Genomic DNA, 26,669 nt, shown 5'->3' with positions numbered 1-26,669 from the left:
CATCTTCCTTTGGGTTCACTGAGTATCTTTGTATAATTCCATTTTAACTTATCTACTGTTTTTATAGCTGCAACTCTGCATTTTTATGGCTATTTTTTACACCCTTAATTTTTCGATATTACTGTACTACCTCACATTAAAATATAAAGAACCTCATAGCTCGATGTACTCCAATTATGCTCTGGTTTTCATGGGCATTACATCCACATCATCTACATGCTATAAACCCAGTTACACAATGTTATAATTTTTGCTTAAAGCAGTCATATATTTAAGTGATGAAAGAAAAGTCTTATATGTAAAAGACCACTTACCATTTCCCGTGCTCTTCAATTCTCCCTGCAGATTTAAGTGCAATCTAGCATCATTTTGTTCAGCCTGAAGAATGTTCTTTAGAATTTCTTATAGTGCAGGGCTGCTTACTATTAATTTGCAATTTTTGATTATTTGGAAATGTCTTTATTTTACTTTCATTCTTGAACACTACTATCAATAGGTATAAAATTTTGGCCTAACATTATTTTTCCTATGAGCACTTTAAAGATGTCCCTCCACTTGCTTTTAGTCTTTATTGTTTCTAATAAGAAGTCAGCCATCATTTGTGTCATTATTCCTTTGTATACATTTCACTGCTTTCAGGATTTTCTCTGAAAATCATTTTTCTCTGGGTGCTTTCAGAATTTTTTAATTATCTCTGGTTTTCTGCAGTTTGACTATGATGTACCTGTGTGAAGTTTTCTTTATATTCACTGTGTAAAGTTATCTGGGCTTCTTAAATCTGTAAACTTCTTTCACAAAAATTTGAAATATTTTCAGCCATTATTTCTTCAAATATTTTCCTATTTTCTCTCCTTTCTTTCATTTGTCACCAATTATATCTATGTTAGACCACCTGATATTGTCCCACCAGTCTCTCAGACTCTGTTTATTTAAAAGATTTTATTTATTTATTTATTTGACAGACAGAGATCACAAATGGGCAGAGAGAGAGGAGGAGGCAGGGTCCCCACTGAGCAGGGAGCCCGATGCGGGGCTCGATCCCAGGACCCTGGGATCATGACCTGAGGCCTTAACCCCCTGAGCCACCCAGGCGCCCCTCAGACTCTACTTTTTTAAATCTTTCATTTATTTTCTCTATTCTTCAGATTGAACCATTTCTATTTCTATCTGTCTTGAAGTTCACCAGTGCTTTCTTCTGCCACTTGCAATTTGTTAAGATACTGCAGTGAATTTTTTTTTTTTTTTTACTTTTAGAAAATCATTTTTTTAATAGTTTTTCTCCAGTAAGACATGTTATCTGTTCATCCAGTATGAACACATATTTCTTTATATCCCTTAACAGGACTATAAAAGCTCTTTAAAACCCTTTTTCTAACTTCAACATCTGCATCACCAATATTTCCATTGATTACTTTTTCTCTTCACTAATGATATTTTGTTTCTTAATTATATTTTGTTTCTGATTTAGTAAATTGGTTTGTATCCTGGACATGATGAATGATATACCAAAAGGACTCTGGAATTGTTCATATTCCTTTTAAGCCAACTGCTTTTTGCTTTGTTTTAGCAGGCCATGAATTTGGCCGAACTTAAATTCTGCCTCTCTGTGATGGTCAACAGCTGAAATATAGTTAGTTCTTTTAGCCTTACTAGGCTACTTTGACCCTGCTGTAACCATGCATAATAGTTCAACTATCAACCAGAGATTTGGGCAGAATTTATGTGCAGAATTTGTTGTTCCTCCTCTGTAGCTCTCACTATCATAAAATTTCTCCCTTCATTTTTCAGCTGCTTACATAGCTCTAAACACTGTCCTCTGGTTCTTCAAGCCAGTATATACTTCTGGTTTTCGTCCAAATCCAAAATTCCAAACATTGGATGAGGCCTGCCATCAGGCCAAAATCTAGGCAAATAAAAAGGTGTCATTCCCTCTTCCAGATGGTGAATCCTGTCCAGTTTCTGCCTACTTTTACTTTTACTTTATTATTTTTTTTAAAGATTTTATTTATTTATTTGACAGACAGAGATCACAAGTAGGCAGAGAGACAGGCAGGGAGAAGAGGGAAGCAGGCTCCCTGCCAAGCAGAGAGCCTGAGGTAGGGCTCAATCCCAGGATCCTGAGATCACGGCCTGAGCCGAAGGCAGAGGCTTTAACCCACTGAGCCACCCAGGCGCACCTCTGCCTACTTTTAGATATTGATTTAGTACCTTCAGACAGTGGTTTTTTAAAACTTTGTCCAGAATTTATAATACTTATCTTCAAGATTGTTCCAATATAAGCTACTCATACATATCATCTTAATTTATTTGCATGCCTGAGTTTCTCACTAGATTTCAAAAACCTTACACTTTTTATGCCTAGATCCCCAGTGCCTCCTTCATTTCCTCTTAATTTTCAAAATGTTCCTCATATTTACCTGTTTTTTTTTTCCTGAGGGCATTATCTGTTGTATTTTTTGCTCTTATCATCTTTGTGGTTTAGTCTTCATTTTGGAAATGATTTTTTCTTTTCTTTCTAATTCTGCCCAGTCTATTATCACCTTATTTCCAAATTCATATACTTCGGATTTATGTTGTTCATGAAAGAACAACTTTCTTAACGTATCTTTTTAAAAAAGTAGGCTTCAGTTTTGATGTGTATTAAGGGCATTTCTGACATGCTTTCACTATCTATAGATAAATTACTCTTCACCTTATTCTCTTTTTTTCTTAACACAGTGAAGATGTTTGGTTCTGATCCTCTTCTGTTGCATATTTTAGGTGAAATTCATTTTCATAATTTGTATAACATTCTGGACTGCTTTTCTGCTTCAGACCTCCTTCTACTATTTTCATATATTGTTAAGAAATATAGTACCTTAATACGGCCACAAAAGTTCCTCAAAAAATTAAAAATAAAAATACCATGTGATCCATAATTTTACTATTAGGGATTTACCCAAAGAAAATGAAAACATTAATCTATGTACCCCTATGTTTCTTGCAATATTATTTACAACACCCAAAATAATGGAAGCAACCCAACAGTCCATCAGTAGATGAATGGATAAGGAAGATGTGGTACACACACAGGAGTATTACACAGCCATAGAAAAGGAGAGGATCTTGCCATCTGCAACAACATGGATGGGCCTAGAGGGTACAATGCTAAGTGAAATAAGTCAGATTGAGAAAGACAAATACCACACGACTTCACTCATATGTGGAATATTTAAAAAAAAAAAAAAAGTACAAAAAAAAAAGCAGAATCAAACCTGTAAACACAGAGAACTGATGGTTGCCAGAAGGCAGTGGATGGGGAGGATGGGCAACTGGTCAAAGGGAGTGGGAGATGCAGGCTTCCAGTTATAGAATGAGTAAGTCACAGGAATAAAGGCATAGCATAAGGAATATAGTCAGTGACACTGTAATAGTGTTGTATGGTGACAGATGGCAGCTACAATAGTAGTGAGAATAGCATCATATTTAAACTTGTTGAATTGCCATGAAGTACACTTCAAACTATTGTAACATGGTCAACGACACTCAAATTTAATATATATATATATATATATTTAATATATATATATATATAAATATAAATATAAATATAAATATAAAATCTGTTTTTTAATATCCTGGCTCTCTTCTTTTAAGCCTTACATCTGGACCTTCTTTTCCTATGGTCCCTATCTTGCTCAATTTTTCTCTCATGCCTGGTCCTATCTGGAAGGGAACTTTGGCCTGTCCACTTCAAGAATTCACAGAGGCTACAATGCTCCAGCCTGACTCAAGCCTTACCATGAAACACTCTCTGCTATTAGATATAGCAAAGAATTATCCAGTTTCAGCTGCTGTTTTCAAAATGGCTTGCTATACTGTCTAGTGAATTATCTTACAGTTACTTTGTAATTTTTTATTCCCAGATCCATCAGAAATCGGCTCCCTTACTTCCTTCTATTTTCTCCTGACACAGACACTGGTAACATGAAGACCTTATAGCTGCTGGTAATTACTCTTCACACAGCTGTTCTTAGAAAATATATTACCCAATTTTGTTGTAGATATTATCAGTGGATTTTTAGTTTTGCTATCTAGTTTCTCTGTCTTTATGTGGAGCCTCAGGAAAAGCCAAAAACTATGCTGCCACTACAATATTTTCCCTTCAATTAGCAACTGAACAAGCCATTTTGAACACAGACTACCAAACAGGTAGTTCAAGAGGGAAAATCAAACAGGTAGCTTTTTTATCACACTGGATAAATAAAGGGTTAAGCAAATGTTTTTATAAGTTAGAACAAAAGTTAAAATAAATCTATACTTACTGTATACTTCTAATCATGAAGCTGAATTTCTGCCTGTTTACTAAGAAAAGCAAAGAGCTTCGCTATAACATTAAAAGGTTTTAACTTCTCCAAGATTGCTGACTTGCAAGCTTAACACCTTGAACTGTTATTACAAGCTACATTTGACTGTGGTATAAAACTCTTCACTTTCAGTTGTGACTCTGGCATAGGAGACTGATTTTACCCATAAATTTTGTGATAAGTCATATTCTCTTACAGACTTTATTCTGAAATTTCATTATAAGGTAAGTTAATTTGCTGGTTCGTCACCAAGACCCTTTGTTTTAAGTCTAAAACTTTGTGGCACAAAAAGATTCATATTTTTAGAACAATGGGAACTTAAGTCTTCTCCATCTATCCAAGGGATGATGCCTATCTTTTCAATCTTTTCTTTCTTCTAAGAGTTAATATTTATTGAACAATTACTACGTGGAAGGCACTGTTCTAAGTATTTCATTTTTAAGTCATTAAAACTTGGCAAAATTCTCTAAGTTAGTTATCCTGACTTTAGATATCATTTATAAACCAGCACATAGAGGCTAATGTATTTAACCATTATGCTGTAGTATCTCACAAAATCTGTTCATATCTGTTTATATATATGACAGTTTCCATGGCACAGAAGTTAAGATTCAGGATTCAAAACCTGGGTTCAAATCCTGACTCTACCTGTTACTACCTGCCCCTTAGGCAAGTTACTTCTTGTGCTTCAGTCTGTTGTGAAAAATCAAATGAACTACAATATGAAAAGCATTAAGAAGAGAGCCCAGCACAGAGCTAGTACGTACCCAGATCTTACCATTTTTTTAAACTGGCTATGTGGCAGGGTCTAAATTACCATTCTGCAACTTGATTTTTTCACTAAACAGATGATGATCCATGTTGCAGAATAAACCTAGTTTATTTTATCTACAAGGTATTATTCCATCACATAAATGTCAGTCTCTATTTATCCATTTTCCTATTGATAGTCATTTAATCTGTTTCCAGTTTTTCTCTCTGCTACCAGATGCACGTGCCTTAGGCAGGTCTCCACGCGCACACACGTTAAGAGTTTCTCTATAGTATGTATGTAGAAGTGGAAATGCTGGATCACTGGGGGTGCTTATCTTCAACTTTGATACTGTCAAAACTCTAAAGGGGTTTTGTCTCACAAGAAATGGATGACATATTCTGTTTTTCCACATCCCCACTGACACCTGGCATTGCCAGACCTTAAAAATAAATTAACTTCTATTCTAATAATATCATAACATTAAATGGTAAAGATATCCTATGTATAATGAGGTACTTATAAAGGACCATATTCTTAACTCTTTTAGTAAAGAAAATGATACCAAAATGCAAAACAAAATGTTGAAGTATCACAGCATAGACCTGGAGGAGCCAAGGAGTAGACACAAAATTTCTACACATCAAAGAAACCTAAGAAATAAAAAAATAAACATGGTTGATGAAAAATAAAATACTCACCTCAAACTCTCTGAGCAGTTTAGAAATAAGCAAACCCTCCGGAAACTTGGATACCACCTAATAGAAAATACAATACAATATAAATAGACATTATTAGGATTCTGGCTAACAAAATATCAAAATAAAAACACTATAAACTTAAATAGTAACAAAGATAAAAAAAATAAGATTAGTGAGTGAATGAATTAAAAGTCGCAATTTTTTTAAAATCAGTTTTTAAAAAAGGATATAACAAAAAAAAAAGGCTTCCAACATTTCCAGAGTTGAGAAATCATTCTTGCACAGTACTGCAACGCCATAGCTCTCCAGAAATTCCTACAATTCTTTAGAAAACATAGTTAGCTTTAGCTCACATAAAGTAAATATTCTACAGCATAATTTCAAGCATTTTAAATTATTTTATTTTTAAGTAATCATAACACCTAGTGTGGGGCTCGAACTCACAACCCCGAGATCGAGAGTCACATGCTCTACTGAGTGAGTCAGCCAGGCATCTCTCAAACATTTTAAATGGTAGAAAAGAAATAAAATGAATACTATAGAAAACTTTGAAAAATTCAGTTAAGCAAAGAAAAAGTTATCATAGTTATTGTTGCCCATATGCACATAAAAATACCTGTATTTAATATAAAAATAAAGTCACCATTTCTATAAGAAGTTTTATTATCATACCATAAGCAACTCTCCATGTCAGTAAATATGGATCAACACGTTTACTAGCTATAGAGTTTTCAGATTATTTGATATACCTAAATTTGCTTACTTGATCCTCTATTTATGGCTGTGTCCTGCGTTTTATTGTCACAAATATAATTATTTTCATATTTGCATATTGCACACTTGTCCAACTATCTTTTAGGAAAAATTCCTAAATTACTCTATCTCAACAAAGTACAAAAAGCTTTGTGTTGTCCAGATTTTTCCAAATATTACATGTTTCATTAAAAAGTCTAAATCAAGCTTCAGAAAAATATAAAAATGATTCCAAAATACTATGACCAGAGATAGTTGTTGCTGCTTTTCATAAATCATCCTTTAAGAACCTCTTCATGTAGACACACACATTATACATGATTTTACATGAAAGGACAATACTAAACATGCTATTCATAAAATCTGTTTTAATATGTCAAGAAGATACTGCCATGTAAATTAACGGAGATATACATAAACTTTCTTATAAGCCTCATGATACTGTCTAGTTTGGGTAATTAATTTAACCAATCCTTTACCAACGAATGTTTAACTTTTAATTTTTTGTTACTATAAAAAAAATCATATTGAACATCCTTAAATAAATAATCATTGGGTACATGGCCAAATGTCCAAACAAAAAAATAGGGTTTGAATGAAAAAATAGGGTTTTTGCATTTCTCCCAGTAAAACCACAACATCTGAAATGGAATAATATAAAGGAGTAAGAGTCGTAATGGCACTCTGATCGTTCAGATAAGAATAGCTCCCACCAAATTTTAAGTGTACATACCCTTTAGCCTGATACATTAACAGCCAAAGAGCTTTACAAATTAAAAAGGAAAAACAACAAATTAGGCCAAAGACATGAACAGGTAATTCACCTAAGAAATATAAATGGAGGGGTGCCTGGGTGGCTCAGTTGGTTAAGCGACTGCCTTCTGCTCAGGTCATGATCCTGGAGTCCCAGGATCGAGTCCTGCATGGGGCTCCCTGCTGGGACTCCAGGATCATGACCTGAGCAGAAGGCAGTCGCTTAACCAACTGAGCCACCCAGGCACCCCTCCATTTATATTTCTTAGGTGAAGCAAGGAGTCTGCTTCTCCCTCTCACCCTCTCCCTTCTCGTGCTCTCTCTCTCACTCTCTCTCTCAAGTAAATAAATAAAATCTTAAAAAATAAATACAAATGGCTACTAAGCATATGAAAAGATGCTCAATATAAAAATCAAGAGGTATAAATTAAACATTATTGGATAGTAACATTTCATCATCAATGGGAATACAAATCTGTTCAGATCTTTTAGAGAACGATTAAGTATTAATGACCAAAACTAAATTATTCAATGCCTTTGACAAGTCTGCTTCCAGACACATGTTCAAGGACATTAACTGTAACATTTTTTTAATAGCCAAAACTAGAAACAACCGCAACATAATCAATCCCAGATCTCATAAATGAAAGACAGTGCACTGGCAGAGTGGAATGCCATATAATGTTTAGAATAATATTCGACATCCATATATATGAAACTGATACTGGAAATATCTTGAACTGTTTGCTAACAATGATTTATGGGGTAAGAGGAAGAAAAAAAGGAAGACAGCATTTATGGAGGAATTCCATTTGCTAAATAATTTCGAGAACATTAAAAAATTATTAGGAGTGGGGTGCCGGGGTGGCTCAGTGGGTTAAAGCCTCTGCCTTCAGCTCAGGTCATGATCCCAGGGTCCTGGGATCGAGCCCCGCATCATGCTCTCTACTCGGCAGGGAGCCTGCTTCTCCCTCTCTCTCTGCCTGCCTCTCTGCCTACTCGTGATCTCTGTCTGTGAAATAAATAAATAAAATCTTTAAAAAAAAAATTATTAGGAGTAATTTTTTTCTGATCTTAAAGGAATAGCCATTCCATTTGCAATACATTTAAAAAGATCAGATATTAAGTATAAAATAAATACTCACAGGCAAAGAAAATTCAACCACAAATGAGATCTAAATGTGTAATTGATTATTCCTATTCATTTCCCAGAAACAGAAAATACTTACAAATCGTATCTTATGTTTTAGTTCTGGATTGATAGTCCCTCCAGGTCCAATCTGTGCAATAACTGATTTGAATGTGTTCTCCAGCTATGAAAAAAAAAAAGTTCAAGTTATAATCCAAAAAGAAAAAGATCAAAGATAAATCTGAACAATATGTAAAAGGAAACACCTACCACAGGAAATGTCTTTCAATCAAATGGGTAAATTCTTAAGAGGCATTGTTACATTTCATACCATATAAAATATATTTAGAGTAGATGAAATCTATAAAACTAAACACTCTGCAAGTTTCCAGGGTAATTAACATTCTCTGAAACAATCAGATTCTAGAGTATTCCATTTTTCAAACTCCTACTCAATATCCTACTCTTACCCAGAAAGGATTTTTGTTACTCATTTTTTTCTGTTTATAAAAGTTCGGTGTTTGTTAAACACATGCCTAGTGAATGCCAAATGCAAGAAAGGGACTGAAAGGCAGAAGGTCCTGGGAGGCAGGAAAGAATGTGAGCCAAGGCAGGAAGGAAAAGCTCTTCTATTCTAACAGGAAAGAAGAGAAGAACCAGGCGGGATACAGAACGCGGGTCAGAAGGTGGAGTGACTATCTGATGGCTTCAGTATTCTGAGTTCAGTAGCAAGGCCCAGTCCTTAGAGTCGGAGGGAAAGGGGAGACAGTTCAGGCAGTTGAGAAAGCAGAAAAATAAGGTGAGGAAATGATGGAGGACTATCCAAATGCGATTGGCAGGGAGTAAAGACAGGAGAGGCATGAGCTAAGACCACAGGGGTCTAAGGATGTTCGTTGAGACAAGCCAAAGGTACAGAGGCCCCAATAAGGTAGATGATGATATACAGGACTATCTGGAAAAATAAGCCAGAAGCACAGGCAGTAACAGTCAGGGAAGCATGGCGCCTATGAAGACAGCCCCACCCGGCAAATAGCCGTGGCAGGGGAGACCTAAGTGAATCAAAGACCGTGGATTCGCATTTCTCCCAGTAAAACCACAACATCTGAAATGGGATGATTTAAAGCAGTAAGAGTCACAATGTATGTTTAAAGATAGTAATGTTTAAACATACATATTTAAAGTATGTATGTTTAAATTTATGTTTAAAGTAAGCGGGAAAAATAGATGCTAGAAAAGACACAAAGTTATAACGAAAAACACACTACCCTAAAATCCTACCACATAGAATCATTATTAATATTTTTTCCTTCTAAACTTTCTATTTTTTCATCTTTCTTCTTGTTGTCACTTGGCCTGTCATTACTTACAAATTGTATAACCTCTCAGGTCTCAGTTTCTTCATCTGGAAAATGAAGACAGTTTCAATATCTTGTAAGGTTAACAGGAAAAGGGGATGGGGGGGAGACTAGATTCTTAGGATTATATCACTAGCTTTCACAAAAAGCCTCAGCCCTGGGCTTATGTTCTTCATGCTTCTTCTGTATCTGCCATCAGAGAACTCGCCAAAGCTCTCCCAGGGAACAGCTAAGAAAATCTAAAGGGAACGGATTCCTCATATCCCGACATGCTCCCCCGATGAGAAGAGTCAGTATAACAACTTCTTGTATTATTACTGTGCTAGGTGTTGCAAGAGACCAAAACAAAAAGGACACATCAGTGTCACTCCTCTCAAGCCACTTAAAATTAAGTAGGGAAAGGAGATAAAAGAATAAACTGCTATAACCTAAGGCCGCCTCAGAGCATCACTGAAGAGGGACAGAAATGCAGAGGGATCTATCATCACATGAGGTTATAAGTACAAGGAAAGCCTCCTTTCTGAAGGGCCTTGAAGGGTGGTAGAGACGGCAAGGAAGCCATAAGGAACTTCATGAGCACAGGAGAAAAGGGGAAAAAAATTACTCGCCTGAAGGCACTAAGGAAGTAATGGGAGATAATACTGAAGAGCAGAGAAGGAAGGACTACAGAATACCTCCAAACGAAGGAGTTTTACTTGGTTATATATTAAAAAAATAATAATAATAATAATAACCTTGAGATTTTCAGCAAGGGAGAGACATAATCAGAATTTTAATCTGTCAGCAGAAAATGATATAAGAGGGGTGGACAACCAACAGGGAACCCACTGCAACTCTCTAGAAAGGAGTCTTCACGGGTCACTAAGACGAGGGACATCATAAAGGTGGAAAGTGGAATCTTTAGAAATTAGGAAAGATTCCAGTGCAGGCAAGGGAACTGCTGATTCGATAAGGATGAATAATAAGAGGCCCAGGGAAACTGCCTCAAAGACTGCAAGTTTTAGGAGGAAAGCTAAAGGACCCTGGAACACAGAAGTAGGTTTTTGCTGGTTTTTAACAAATTCCAAAAGTTCAGGAAACTGAGAGGTAAATGATGGGATGAAAATTACAAATGTGATTTTTCTCTCTGGAGCGTGGCTTGGGACAGGGTCAGGAAAGGACAGCCCAGGGGCCAAACCTGGCCTTTGTCATCTGTGTTTGTACTGCCCGTAAGCTTGGAATAGTCTCAATATTTTTAAGTAGTAGGGGGAAAAACATAAAATGAATATGACACATGAAAATTATATGGCATTCAAATTTCAGTATTCATAAATAAAATCTTACTGGAAGATGCCACACTCACTCATTTACACATTATCTACATGATTGTGTTTCACACTACAAGGGCAGAGTAGAGTGTTTACAAAAGAGACCATTTGGACCTCAAGCCTCAAATATTTACCATGTGGCCCTTTAAAGAAAACAGTCCCAGGCCTGGGCTTAAGATGTCAAAATGATAGGTTCTTAGCTAGGAACAGAATGCTTCTCAAGAAGAAAAAAAAAAAGGTTTTTGCCTCAAGCTAGATCACTAAATTAAGATGACTTTAAGCTGAATGGGATAGGGAAGATTTCTTAAAGTGTAGCTAATCTTGGGGATATCTATAATTGGAGGGTAGAAGTTATAATGAGGGGAAAGGGCAGTGAGAGAGGAAGGTAATCAGTGAAGGACACAAGGAAATAATCTGAGGCAACACTGATTTCAATAATATTTCAGTCTCAGATGCCTACCTAGCAAATACAAAGAATGGATAATAAATCAGTCAAACAAAATTATATTACAGGGGCATAAATAAAGATGGAAAGTGACAGGAGAAAAAATACCATATTCAAATAGGAGTCTCTAGGATTAGAGACAGAAGAACTTTGAATCAGAAAATGGTACTCCTCAAAAAAATGGACAAAAACATGAATAGGCAATTGATAAATAGTAACATCAAGCAATAAAAGCATGAAGCTTAACTGCTAATAAACAGACATTAGTCAGACATAGTTACTTGTCTATCAAAGTGGAAAATTATTTTTACAATAATGCCCACTTATTCATTCAACAAAAATGTTCTGAACACATACTATGTGTTCCACAGTGGATATACAGGGTAAATAAATTAGAAATGGTCACTGCCGTTCTGGAACCTGGTGGTCTAGTATGAGGAGACAAACATGAAATAATCATAAATATATAAATGCAATTATGATAAATATCATGAAAAGACTCACAGAGTGTCATGAAAGGATAATATCCTTAAAAGCATTAGGAAAGCAATGGGAGATCTAATAGAATGGGTTGGTGGGGACGGAGAGGTCATCTATGCTGGGTACTAGCAAAGGTACAAAGAAAAAAGCACACTCCATACACACCTTATCTAAGTGTTAACTGAAACAACTTTTATGGAGGACAACCTAACCACATAAAAATACAATTTTTTTTTAAAGATTTTATTTATTTATTTGACAGACAGAGATCACAATTGGGCAGAGAGGCAAGCAGAGAGAGAGAGGAGGAAGTAGGCTCTCCGCCGAGCAGAGAGCCCAATGAGGGACTCAATCCCAGGACCCTGAGATCATGACCTGAGCCGAAGGCAGAGGCTTAACCCACTGAGCCACCCAGGCGCCCCTAAAAATACAATTCTTTTGATGCAATGATTGCTGCTCCAGAAACTTATCCTGTAAAGTAATGATTTTCATCACAAGGTTATTTTTAATAACAAACACCAGAAACAGGCTTAATGCCTAATCAAGGTTACAAGTTAAATTACTGTGCATCCTACTACCAATAAAAATTATGCTGCATTACAATACTTAATAATGTGGGATGTTCACAACTTACAGTTAGGACTAAAAAAAAAAAAGGTCACAAACCTGGACCAGAATGATTCTAATTTTATTTAAAAGGAAAAAGAAAGAAAGAAAGAGTGAGCCGCTTAGCATAATACTCTTTAGCTCCATCTACGTCATTGTAAATGGCAAGATTTCCTTCTTTTCTATGGTTGAGTAATATTACATTGTGTATATATACACAATATCTTCTTTATCCACTATCAGTTGATGGATGCGTGGGCTGTTTCCATAGTTTGGCTATTGTAGCTAATACTGCTATAAACACTAGGGTGCATGTATGCCTTTCAAAATCAGTCCGTCAGAAAGACAAATATATGATTTTAGTCCTATGTGGAATTTAAGAAACAAAACCAACGAGCAAAGGGGGGCGAAAAAGAGAGAGAGAAAAACCAAGAAACACACTTAACTGTAGAGAACAAATTGATGGTCACCAGAGGGGAAGGAATGGGGGGATGGGGAAAACAGGTGATGGACATGAAGGTGTAAACCAGTGACAAGCGCCGGGTGACATACAAAGTGCCAAACCACTACACTGTACCCCCCGAAACTAATATGCTACTGCATGTTCACCAGAATTTAAATAAAAATTTTCAAAGAAAAAGTCAACTTTTCTGAGTGATAAAAGTATAGGTGATTTTTATTTTCTTCTGTGCTTTCCTGTGTTTCAAATCTTCTACAATCAATCTTTATTACTTTGTAATAAGAAAAACTTTTAAAAACAGACACCTGGGTGATATTTGGAAACATGAGGGTGGGAGCATTTTGGAAAGAAGAGGCACGAAGCTAAAAGCAGAAAGGAACAGAAATGACATCTTAGAGGAATGTACTGCAGCCCTTCAGCCATATGGTAAAACATAAATACACTTCTGATCAAGATCACAAAACTGGCACAGAGACACAAAGAAGCAAAGTCTTCAACTGCTGAAATACTTGTTAGGTACCTCATCTGACAAGAAACCAGACAGCATGGAATGTGACTTGCCATACTAAAAATTTCATCCAAACTCACAAGAAAACAGATAGGGAACAGCTCCTTTTAGTTGAACAGGGAACACAACTTCCAAAACTGCATTAATGAACCCAACAAACAGCTCCCGCTGACAGTAACTATTTAATATACCCAGTTGCTTGCTTGTCCACGATACTCTTAAAAAGACAGCTGGGCCAGGTCATCAAGGAAAATAAAAAAGCATCTTTTCTTACATGCAACACCAACCACACCACCTAATTCACATAAAAATGATCAACTTGGTCGCAAATTAAAAGTTCAGTGCAAACTAACACCCAGCCCTGATTTTTCATTCATTTAAGACCAGAGCTTCTTTTGTAACTCCATGTTTACCTACTTTTAAACCTCACGCTGTATGTTACAATGAAGTTTTCTAATGTGTAAAATGGGAGCAGAGTAGCATGGGGGCACTCCAGATGGTATGAAAGCTAGAGAACCCAGAAATGCCAGATCCCTGCTCCTTGACCAAACATTCTCACAGGCAATGACCTATCAATGGAAGCAAAGGAACACTATGGTTAGCTGTGATCTGGGACTACACGCAGACAGAGCATCTGAGGCTTCATTTCTAGAAAATATAGCTAATCCATGCTCATCCACTCACATTGTCATTCTCCATGTAAACTTCCTCTCAGCCAGTAAAAAGGAAATGTAACAGAATGTGGTAAAAAGATTATTCCTATCTTGCAAAACAGAGTTTAAATTGTTCTAACCATTTGCTTTGTGAAAAAAAGCATGGCAATGGGCAAAGGGTGTTATACCAAAGACCACGCCTGGTTGTTCCTCTTTGAGGTAAAAGATGAACAAATACTAATACTCATTTTACAAAGGAGAAATTTATCTTTCTTCTTGTTAATAATATGTTTTTCTTACTACAAAACAGTATATGTTCACTGTGGAAAACATAAAATACAGATTATAAAAAAGTCTGTAAATTTATAATTTAAGTGTGTTAGTGTTCTTTTTCTACACTAATATATATACTTTAGAATTCTGAGTAGGACCACATAGCAAACTGTTAGATCTATAATTCTGAAGAAATGGCAAGTTGTACATTTACAAATAAGATTATGTAGGATCTGATAATTACATGGAGCCTGTCCTGCTAGCAAATTAAAGTTCATAGTTTAGGAATTAGAACCCACACTTTGGAACAAGATTCAAACAGCTCCCATGGCAAAAACTTCAACTGGCAGTGAAATGTGGTTACTAGACTGCATATAGGAGGAATTCTTGGAGCTGCATGAAACTTAAAGGAAAACAGTTAGAGAAAAAGTGTCTGTGCTTCCCTCTCACCCTCTCCTTGGGGCCATGCCAGGAGCAAAGGTCCTGAACAGTGCAGTAAACAGTGCCTGGTTCTGATGGTTACAGGCAGAACCCCATTTTATGGAGTTTAAAGTCTTTGAAAAAGAAATATGTACTATCATTAATATTTTTTCTGGAATTTTTAGTCAGTACAATAAATTTGGAAGACAGAAGAACTTCAAACACTGGAAAAAACAAAGCAAACTAATCCTTCATTGTTGAGCTTTACACAGTTAATTTATTTGGACTCAATCATTTTGAGTTTTGCTTTGTTAGTACTATACTGACTGAACTGTGTTTCCTAAAATGTGTATGTTGAAGCCCTAAACCCCAGTGTGATGTTTTTTGTGATGAGGTCTGAGGGTGAGTACAGTATACACACACATACATACACTTACACACACATACATACACACACACACACACAGGAATATTATTCAGCAAAGAAATCCTGCCATTTGTGACTACATGGATGGACCCTGAGGGCATTAAGCTAAGGGAAATAAGTCAGAGAAAGACAACCACTGAATGATCTCACTTACATGTAGAATCTAAAAAACAAAACAAAAAAACAAACTTGAGCTCATAGAAATAAGAACATATTGATGGTATCCAGGTGCAGGAGTATAGGAATGGGTGAAATAAGTGGAGAAAGTCAAGAGGTACAAATTTCCAGTAATAAAAAGTCCTGGGAGGGGATGCTCTGGGTGGCTCAGCTGACTAAGCCTCTGCCTTCGGCTCAGGTCATGATCCCAGGGTCCTGGAATCAAGTCCTGCATCAAGCTCTCTGCTCAGCGGGAAGCCTGCTTCTCCCTCTCCCTCTGCTTCTGCCACTACCCCTGTTTGTGTACACTCTCCGTCAGATCAATTTTTTTTTTTAATCTTAAAAAAAAGTCCTGGGGATGTAATGTATAGCATGGCAACTATATTTAATACTGTATGTAATAATAATATAGAATAATAGATATTACATAATAATATACATTATATAATTATGTAACATATAATAGTTAACACAGTGTTAATACCACTATATTGTATAATTGAAAATTTCTAAGAGACTAGATCTTAAAAGTTCTCATCATAAGAAAAAACAATTTGTAAATATGTGTGATGATGGATGTTAAGTAGACCTACTATGATCATTTCATATTACAAACATACCAAAGCATCATGCTGAATATCTGAAACTAATGTCAGTGATATCTCAATTTTCTTTTAAATCAATAAAAATTCTTTTTAAAGATATAACTCAGAAACAGATGGAGATACATACAGTCAGGTATGAAGGAAGAGGCACAGAGCTCCACACCGTCACCAGGCACGTCACTCTCCCCCCAGATCTCTACTGTTCATTAGCCTGGAAACTCTCCAAATCCAACACATTAGGATTTTTTATGGAGGCTTTGTTCCAACAATATAATTGATTGACTCACTGGCCTCTGGTGAATGAATTCAATCTCCAGCCCCTTTCTACTCTCAGGAGGTTGGAGGTAGAACTAAAAAAGTTCTAACCCTCTAGTCACATTGTTGGCTCAAACTGGCAACCAGCCCCCATTCTTAGGTGTTTTCCAAAAGTCACGTCATTAACAATAAAAGACACCTTTATAGCTTTCATTGCTTTAAAAATTGCAAGGTTTTAGGAGCTCTGGGCCAGAAAAGAGAAAAAAATGTATTTTTTATATAATAAATCACAGTATCACATCCTATAATCATCTTAATGGATGGAGAACATTCCTACATACATCCATGGGGAAAATCTCAGAATCTAGTAACAGAAAGGAATTTCCTCAACCTGGTTTATGGCATTTATAAAAATGGTACAGTTAAAACCATAGTTAACGATGAAAAACTGAATGTTTTTCCCCTACAGTCAGGAAAAAGCCAAGAATTTCCACTCTTACCACTTCTATGCATTATTATATCAGAGAGCCTAAGAAGAAAGAAAAAGGCATATAGATTGAAAAGGAAGTAAAAATGTCTACTCCGAGGTAATATAATGATCTATGCAGAGAATCCCAATTCTGGGGCACCACAGTGGCTCAGTCGGTGAAGCGTCTGACTCTTGATTTGGCTCAGATCATGAGCTCAGGGTCCTGGGATCAACCACCTCCCCCCCAATCACATCGGGTTCCACACTCAGGGTCAAGAGTCGGCTTGAGGATTTCTTTCCCTCTCCCTCTTCCTATACCCCGCTCCTCCTCCCCCTCTCTCTCCCTGTCCCCCTCTCTCTCGCGCTAATACATAAATCTTTTTTTTTAAATCCCAACTCTATAAAAGAGCTACTAGAATGATCTGAACTACAGAAATGAGTTTATCAAGTACCTTGATTCAAGGTCACAAGATTCAAGGTCAATATACAAAAAAGTCCAATTAATTTTCTATATACTTGCAACAATTAACTAGAAAGTAAATTGAAAATATCCTTTATGGTATCAAAAATATGAAAAATGCAGGGGTAAAATTTAACAAAATATATGCAAGCCTTGGGTACTTAAACTATAAAAGAGTACTAAAAACTTAAAGAGCCAAATGGAAAAACATACTATGCTCATGGATCAATACTGTTAAGATGTGAATTCTCCCCAAACTTATTTACAGACCCAATGTAATTCTAATGAAAATCACAAGAGGCAATATTTATTTTTGGTGGAAATTAATAAGCTTGTTTATATAAAATTAAGTTTATCTGAAAATGCAAAGAACCTAGAGTAGCAAAAACAATTTAGGACTTAACTATGTAATTTCAAGATGTTACAAAACTAGAGTAATCAAGATAGTGTGGTATTGGCAAAAGAACATGTAAATCAATGGACAGAATAAAGAATCCTAAAACCTACACATACAAGAGGTCAGTAGATTTGATAGAGGTGCCAAAGTAATAAGGTAGTTCAGTGAGGAAAACAATATTTTACAAAAAATAGTGCTAGAGGAATTAGTTATCCATTGCAAAAAAATTTTCATCCATATTGGTACCTTATATAAAAATTAACTTGAGGGGCGCCTGGGTGGCTCAGTGGTTAAGCCTCTGCCTTCAGCTCAGGTCATCATCTCAGGGTCCTGGGATGGAGCCCCACATCAGGCTCTCTGCTCAGCAGGGAGCCTGCTTCCCCCTCTCTCTCTGCCTGCCTCTCTGCCTACTTATGATCTCTCTCTCTCTGTCAAATAAATGAATAAAATCTTAAAAAAAAAATTAACTTGAGATGGAAAATAAACTTAAGAAGAACTAAGGAAATGATGTAAGCACAGACCAGAAGAAAGCATTTGTAAAACACGTTTCTGGTAAAGGACTTTTACACATTCATATATAATTCTTCCAACTCAACACAAATCTCAATTTTTAAGAATGAGAAAAGGATGTGAAGACACACTTTAAAGAAGATGTACAAAAGAAAATGTGCATATGAAAAGATGCCCAACATTATCCATCGTTAGAGGAATTCCAATTAAAACCATAATGAAGTATCACCACACATCCATTCAGATGACTAGTATTTTTTAAATTAACAATACCAAATGTTAACAACAATGCAACTAGAACTCTCTTATGTAGCTCACGGGAGTGTAAAATCATAGAGCCACTTTAGAAAACAGTTTGGCAACTTCTTATGAAGTGAAACATACACTTACTGAATGACCCAACAATCCTACTCCTAGGTATTTACCCAAGAGAACTGAAGTCCACAGTCATACAAGTATATGCAAATGTTCATAGTAGCTTTATATATAAATATCCCAAAAAGGAAACAACCCAAATATCATCTAATGGGGGTAGATAACAAGCTGAAGTATATAAATAAAGTGAAATGATATGCAATCAAAAAAAGTAACAAAAGCATCATGCTAAAAAAAAAAAAAAAAAAAGCATCATGCTAAGAAGCTAGACGCAAAGGCCAGACACTACTTAATTCCATTTAGGTGAAACTCTTGAAAAGTAAAACTCATAGAAAGCAGTGGTTTTTATATCTGTGGCTATAGCTGGGAAAAGAGGTCAATTACAAAGCACTATAATTAAACTTTTTAAAAATGATGGAAATGGTTTCTTAATTTTGATGGTGATTACATGACTGGCTATACTGTCAAAACTCAAACTGTACCATTTTAAATGGGTAAATTTTACTGTACGTAAATTTTTACTAAAGCTAGTTTTTTTTAACTTATACAGGTAAGGCACTTTTATATCTTGAATTTAATTTCCATGGGCTTATTCTGAACTCGATTTAAGCTGCCATCTTGTCTGGACTGAGAAGGAAGATGGTGGGGGATTAGGGGACCCTAATTTCATCTGGTTCCTAGAATTCAGCTAGCTAGCTATCAAATCATTCTGAACACCTGCAAACTCAACTAGAGATCTAAGGAAAGAATTGCTGCAATTAATAGAAAAGTGACCCTTTTTGCAAGGTAGGAGGTGTGGAGAAGTGAATCCAAGGAGATATATCAGAAGATAAACCCTGGAGGGAGGGAGCCAGCTACCAGAAAGTGATATAGCCGCAGAGCACAAAATTGGAACTTCAAGCAATCTGCTCCAGTGAGGGACGTCCCTGCCTGAAAGGTGCTCAGGTGGCTGAATGGGCAGAATCCTAGGTGGGACAGTGTGGTCTCAAGATCCCTGGAGTCACACAAAGATCAGGCATGCCTGAGTGCAACAGAGTTCCCAAGCATCAGAGCAGGGAAGCCAGCTGCTATCACTGAGTCCAGGAGTGGGCTTGCAGTTCGATGTTGCCATAAACCATAAATGGGGGCACAGCAGGGCGACGGCTCTCCAAGCAGGGGCCCAGCAAGAGGTAGAACCACAGCGAAACCTCATCGCTTCCATGGGAGGAGCAGTCATGGTGTACATGGCAGGAGCCTGTTAAGTTTGGAGACTCGACACAGGGTCACATGCCTGAGATAAGAACACTTGGTCACAGTCTGGGTGAACACAGAGTACGGACAGAAACCAGGAAGACAAGAGTGACTGACTCCTTTTCCCTGAGGGTGCACTAAAGACTGGAGGCACAAACTTTCAGCTCCAGGGGCTGGAGATCAGGGCATCACCATTTCCATTTTCATTTCCATCCCCAAAGTGGGGCAGAAAGCCTTCAGAAACAAAAGTCATGTAGAGCAATGTGAAGCAGCTACACTGAACCTGGCCCCCTAGCAAGGGCAGTGCCTGAGGTCAAAGACACCTGAGAATCAGTGCAACAGCCCCCACCCCAGGAGACCAGCAGGAACATCTGTGATCACACCTAACTGCAAAACTCCAGCACTAGGATAAAATAGTATGTAGATTTGGGGTCTCTTCTCATGATTCTTTAGTCTTTGGTTTCAATTTTTTTTCCTTTTCAATTAGTTTCTTATTTTATGAGCTCTTTAAATCTTTTTTTAATTTTCGTTTTTACATTTACATTTATATATATATATTCTTTATTTTTGGTTTTCTTTCATTGTATTCTATATATATATAGATATATATACCTATATGTATCTATATATTTCTCTTTCCTTATAATTTTGGGATCTAAATTCTTCTAACAGACCAAAATACACCCAGGACTGAGTATACTGCTCTGTTCAATCGACCTGTTGGATTATATTCTCTCTTTTTTGGGGGAGGGGGGATTCTGATCTCTTCTCATTTTTTAGTACATATTTTGATAGGGATGGTTGTTATATTTGTATTTTATTCTCTTGTTCATTTATTCTTCTCTAGACAGAATGACAAGATGGAAAAACGCACCCCAGAAAAGAAAACAAATGGCAGTATTAACTGCCAAGGAATTAACCAATATGGATATAAGCTGCTGGGCCTAAAATTCAGAATAACAATTATAGAGATACTAGCTGGGCTTGAAAAAAGCAGAGAAGACACAGGGAATCCCTTTCTGAAGAAATAAAAGAACTAAAATTTAATCAAGTTGAAATAAAAAAGGCTATTAGTGAGATGCAATAAAAAATGGAGGCTCTAACTGCTAGGATAAATGAGGCAGAAGAGAGAACTGGTGATACAGAAGATAAAACGATGGAGAGTAAAGAAACTGAGAAAAAGAGAGATAAACAGCTACTGGATCATGAGGGGACAATTCGAGAGATAAGGGATACTATAAAGCAAAACAATATTAGAATAATTGGGGTACCAGAGGAAGAGGAGAAAGGGGAGGGGGGACAAAAGGTATACTGGAGCAAATTATAGCTGAGAATTTCCCTAATCTGGGGAAGGAAACAGGCTTTCAGTCCTGAAGGCAGAGAGAATCTCTTTCAAAATCAATAAAAATAGGTCAATACCTCAACATATAATAGTGAAGCTTACAAGTCTCAGAGACAAAGAGAAAGTCCTGACAGCAGCTCAGGACAAAAGATCTGTAACCTACAAAGGAAAAAACGTAAGGCTGAAAGCAGACCTAGCCACAGAGACCAGGCAGGCCAGAAAGGATTAGCATGATAAATTCAGGGTGCTAAATGAGAAAAACACGTAGCCAAGAATACTTTATCCAGCAAGGCTATCATTCAGCATAGAAGGAGAGATAAAAATCCCCCAGGATAAAGAGAAACTAAAAGAATTTGTGGTCGCTAAACCAGCCCTGCAAGAAATATCAAAGGGGATCCCTTAAGCGAAAAGAGAGCCCAAAAATAACTTAGATGAGAAAATAACAGAGACAATATACAGAAACAGTGACTTAACAGGTAATACAATGGCACTAAATTACTATCTTTCAATAGTCACTCTGAATGTAAATGGGCTAAATGCTCCAATCAAAAGACACGGGGTATCAGATTGGATAAAAAAGCAAGACCCATCCATATGCTGTGTGCAAGAGACTCATTTTAGACCCAAAGACACCTCCAGACTGAAAGTGAAGAGGTAGAGAACAATTAATCATACTAATGGACATCAAAAGAAAGCTGGCAATCCTTATATCAGACAAATTAGATTTTAAACAAAAGACTATAATAAGAGATGAAGAAGAACACTATATCATAATTAAAGGGTCTATCCAACAAGAAGATCTAACAATTGTAAATATTTATACCCTTAACATGGGAGCAGCCAATTATATATAAGCCAATTAAGAACAAAATTAAAGAAACGCATTGACAATAATACAAAAATAGTAGAGGATTTTCACACCCCACTCACAGCAATGGACGGATCATTAAAGCAGAAGATCAACAAGGAAGGAAGGGCTTTGAATGACACACTGGACCAGATGGACTTCACAAATACATTCAGAGCATTCTAACCTAAAGCAAGAGAATACACATTCTTCTCAAGTGCACATGGTACATTCTCCAGAACAGATCACATATTGGGTCACAAATCAGGTTTCAAGTGGTACCAAAAGATTAGGATCATTCCCTGCATATTTTCAGACCACAATGCTTTGAAACTGGAACTCAATCACAAGATCCAATTTGGAAGGAAAACAAACACATGAAGGTTAAAGAACATCCTACTAAAGAATGAACTGGTCAACCAGGAAATTAAGAATTTTAAAAATTCATGGAAACAAATGAAAATACAACCATTCAAAATCTTTGGGATAAGCCAAAGTGGTCCTAAGACCACTTTGTTTCTCAAAGACACAAGAAAGGTCTCAAATGCACAACGTAACCTAAAGGAGCTGGAAAAAGAACACCAAATAAAGCCTAAACCCAGCAGGAGAAGAGAATTAATAAACATTAGACCAGAAACCCATGAAACAGAAACCAAAAGAACAGTAGAACCCATCAAGGAAACTAGGAGCTGGTTCTGTGAAAGAATTAATAAGACTGATAAACCCCTAGCCAGACTTATCAAAAAGAAAAGAGAAAGGACCCAAATTAATGAAATCACGAATGAAAGAAGAAATATCACAAGTAACACCAAAGAAATACAAAAATATTATAAGAACATATTATAAGCAACTATAGGCCAAGAAATTAGACAATCTGGAAGAAATGGAAGCATTCCTGGAAACATATAAACTACCAAAACTGAACCAGGAAGAAATAGAAAACCTGAACAGAACCATACCTAGCAAGGAAATTGAAGCTGTAACCAAAAACCTACCAACAGATAGGAGCCCAGGGCCAGATAGCTTCCCAAGGCAATTCTACCAAACATTTAAAGAATTAATACCTAGTCTTCTGAAGCTGTTTCAAAATCTAGAAATGGAAGGAAAACTTCCAAATTCTATGAGGCCAGCATGACCTTGATCCCAAAACCAGCCAAAGATCCCACCAAAATGGAGAATTATGGACCACCATCCCTGATTAACATGGATGCAAAAATTCTCACCAAGATACTAGCCAATAGGATCCAACAGCATATTAAAAGGATTATTCGCCAGGACTAAATGAAATTTATTCCTGCGCTGCAAGGGTGGTTCAACATTTGCAAATCAATCAATGCGATATACTACTTTAATAAAAGAGAGGACAAGAACCATATGATCCTCTCAATAGATGCAGAAAAAGCATTTGACAAAGTATAGCATCCTTTCTTGATTAAAACTCTCCACAGTATCAGGATAGAGGGAACATACCTCAATATCAAAAAGCCATCTACAAAAAGCCCATAGCAAATATCATTCTCAATGGGAGAAAACTGAGAGCTTATTCCCTAAGGTCAGGAACATGGTAAGGATGTCCACTATCACCACTGTTATTCAACATAGTACTGGAAGTCCTAGCCTCACAAAGACAACAAGAAGAAATAAAAGATATGCGAATAGGCAGAGAAGAAGTCAAACTCTTACTCTTTGCAGATGACCTGATACTCTATGGAAAATCAAAAAAACTCCACCCCAAAATTGCTAGAACTCATATATGAATTTAGCAAAGTGGCAGGATATAAAATCAATGCACAGAAATCAGTTGCATTTCTGTGCACTAACAATGAGACAGAAGAGAAATTAAGGAGTCAATCCTATTTACAATTGCACCCAAACCATAAGATAACCTAGGAATAAACCTAATCAAAGAGGCAAAGGATCTATACTTGGAAAACTATAGAACACTCATGAAAGAAATTGAGGAAGACACAAACAAATGGGAAAGCGTTCTATGCTTATGAAATGGAAGAACAAATATTGTGAAAATGTCTATGCTACCTAGAGCAATATATACATTCGATACAATCCCTATCAAAGTTGCCATCAACTTTTTTTACAGAGCTGGAACAAATAATCCTAAAACTGGTATGAAACCAGAAAAGACCCTAAATAGCCAAAGAAATGTTGAAAAAGAAAAGCAAAGCTGGTAGCATCATAATTCCAGACTTCAAGCTCTATTACAAAGCTGTTATCATCAAGACAGCATGGTACTGGCACAACAACAGAAACATAGATCAGTGCAACAGAATAGAAAACAGAAATGGACCCTCAACTCTATGGTCAACTAATATTCAACAAAGTAGGAAAGAATGTCCAATGGAAAAAAGACCATCTCTTCAACAAATGGTGTTGGGAAAACTGGACAGCCACATGCAGAAGAATGAGACTGAACCATCTTCTTACACCAAAAACAAAAATAGTCTGAAAATGGATGAAAGGCCTCGATGTGAGACAGTAATGTATCAAAAGCCTAGAGAAGAACACAGGCAACAATCTCTGTGACCTCAGCAACAGCAACTTCTGGCTAGACAGGTCTCCAAAGGCAAGGGAAAAAAGGACAAAAATGAACTATTGGAACTGCATCAAGATAAACTTTTGCCCTGCAAAGGAAACAGTCAAAAAAACCAAAAGACAACTGACAGAATGGGAGAAGATATTTGCAAATGTTTTATCAAATGAAAGACTAGTATCCAAAATCTATAAAGAACAAAACTCAACACCCAAAAAATAAATAATCCAGTTAAAAAATGGACATTTCACCAAAGAAGACACACAAATGGCCAAAAGAGACATGAAAAATTTCTCAATATCACTTGGCATCAGGGAAATACTAATCAAAACCACAATGAGATACCACCTCACACCAGTCAAAATGGCTAAAATTAATAAGTCAGGAAACGACAGATGTTGGCAAGGGTGTGGAAAGGGGGACCCTCTTACACTTCTGGTGGGAATGCAAGCTGGTGCAGCCACTCTAGAAAACAATACGGAGGTTCCTCAAAAAGTTGAAAATAGAGCTACTGTATGACCCAACAATTGCACTACTGGGTATTTACCCTAAAGATACAAATGTAGTGATCTGAAGGGACACATGCACCCAAATGTTTATAGCAGCAATGCCCACAATAGCCAAACTATGGAAGAGCCCAGATGTCCATCAACAGATGAATGGATAAAGAAGATGTGACGCATGCATACATACACACACACACACACACACACACACACACACACACACACAATGGAATACTATGCAGCCATCAAAAAAGAAATCTTGCATTTGCAATGGGATGGATGGAACTAGAGGGTATTATGCTAAATGAAATCAGTCAGCAAAAGACAATTATCATATAATCTCACTGAGATGTAGAATCTGAGAAGCAAAACTGATAAACATAGGGGAAAGGAAGGAAAAATAAAACAAATTGAAATCAGAGAGGGAGACAAACCATAAGAGACTCTTAACCATAGGAAACAAACTGAGGGTTGCTGGAGGGGAGTGGTTTGGGGGGATGGGTTAACTGGGTGATGGGCATTAAAGAGGGCACAGAACATAATGAACACTGGCTGTTCACAACTAATGAATCACTGATCTCTACTTCAAACTAATAATACACTATGTTAATTGAATTTAAATAAAATCAAATTTTTTTAAAATGCAAAAAAGAAAAAAGAAAAAAGGCTGTTATCTTGCTAATTTAAGCAGGCTTTTCTTGGTTGTCATGGCTTTGTTCAAAAATCCTTCAGTGTAGGGGCACCTGGGTGGCTCAGTGGGTTAAAGCCTCTGCCTTCAGCTCAGGTCATGATCTCAGGGTCCTGGGATTGAGCCCCGCATCGGGCTCTCTGCTCAGCAGGGAGCCTGCTTCCCTTTCTCTCTCTCTGCCTGCTTGTGATCTCTGTCAAATAAATAAATAAAATCTTTAAAAAAAAAAAAATCCTTCAGTGTATACATAGTCAAAAAACTACCAGCACCGCAGTGTTCAGGCCAGTCATTCAAGTGAAGATATCCATGAAGTAAGTTGCAAATATATTTCTAGGACTTTGGTGGGAAGCTGGAAGTAGAGAGAGATCTGAGAGTCATCTGCAGAAAGTACATGTATGCCTCACTTTTCAAAAGTTCACATTATGCCACTTTGCTTTTATGAAGGATCTGGGTAGGGCTAGTTCTTGCTTTGGCTAACTCAAAGTGGGGCGCCTGGGTGGCTCAGTGGTCTAAGCCTCTGCCTTCAGCTCAGGTCATGATCTCAGAGTCCTGGGATTGAGCCCTGAATCCAGCTCTCTGCTCAGCAGGGAGCCTGCTTCCCCCATCCCCCTCTCTGCCTGCCTCTCTGCCTATTTGTGATCTCTCTGTCAAAGAAATAAATAAAGTCTTTAAAAAAAAAAAAAAAAAACTTGACTGACTCAAAGAAATTGAAAGAGGATTTTCACTTTTACCAAAAAAGGCCAGAAGTGAAAACAGCACCCAGCATTTGTTCTGCAGTGAGTGGTCACAGGGGCTGCTCTGAGCAGCCGGAGGGGCACCGCCTGCCTCCTTCCCCAAGAACTTCATTCAGCATCAAGCTATGGTGGCTTGAAGCTGTGCTTTATCTCCGTTTATTTATTTTGTGTATCGATTAC

At 36.9% G+C, this 26,669-nt stretch overlaps 1 protein-coding gene across 1 annotated transcript in view; it reads right to left on the bottom strand.

Moving 5' to 3' along the window:
- Positions 1–26,669, bottom strand: part of TDRD5 (tudor domain containing 5) — an 85,307-nt gene that overhangs the window by 52,867 nt on the left and 5,771 nt on the right. The window contains exons 5-6 of the mRNA XM_080825056.1: positions 8,534–8,617; positions 5,799–5,855 (exon numbers count right to left, since the gene is read on the bottom strand). Coding sequence (XP_080681182.1) covers positions 5,799–5,855; positions 8,534–8,617 — 141 coding nt within the window. The remainder of the gene's footprint in view (positions 1–5,798; positions 5,856–8,533; positions 8,618–26,669) is intronic.

The sequence above is a fragment of the Martes martes genome (assembly GCF_963455335.1).
Source record: "Martes martes genome assembly, chromosome: 15".
Taxonomy (NCBI): domain Eukaryota; kingdom Metazoa; phylum Chordata; class Mammalia; order Carnivora; family Mustelidae; genus Martes; species Martes martes.
The sequence above is the reverse complement of the archived record's forward strand: the minus strand, read 5'-3'. Positions and strand labels throughout refer to the sequence as shown.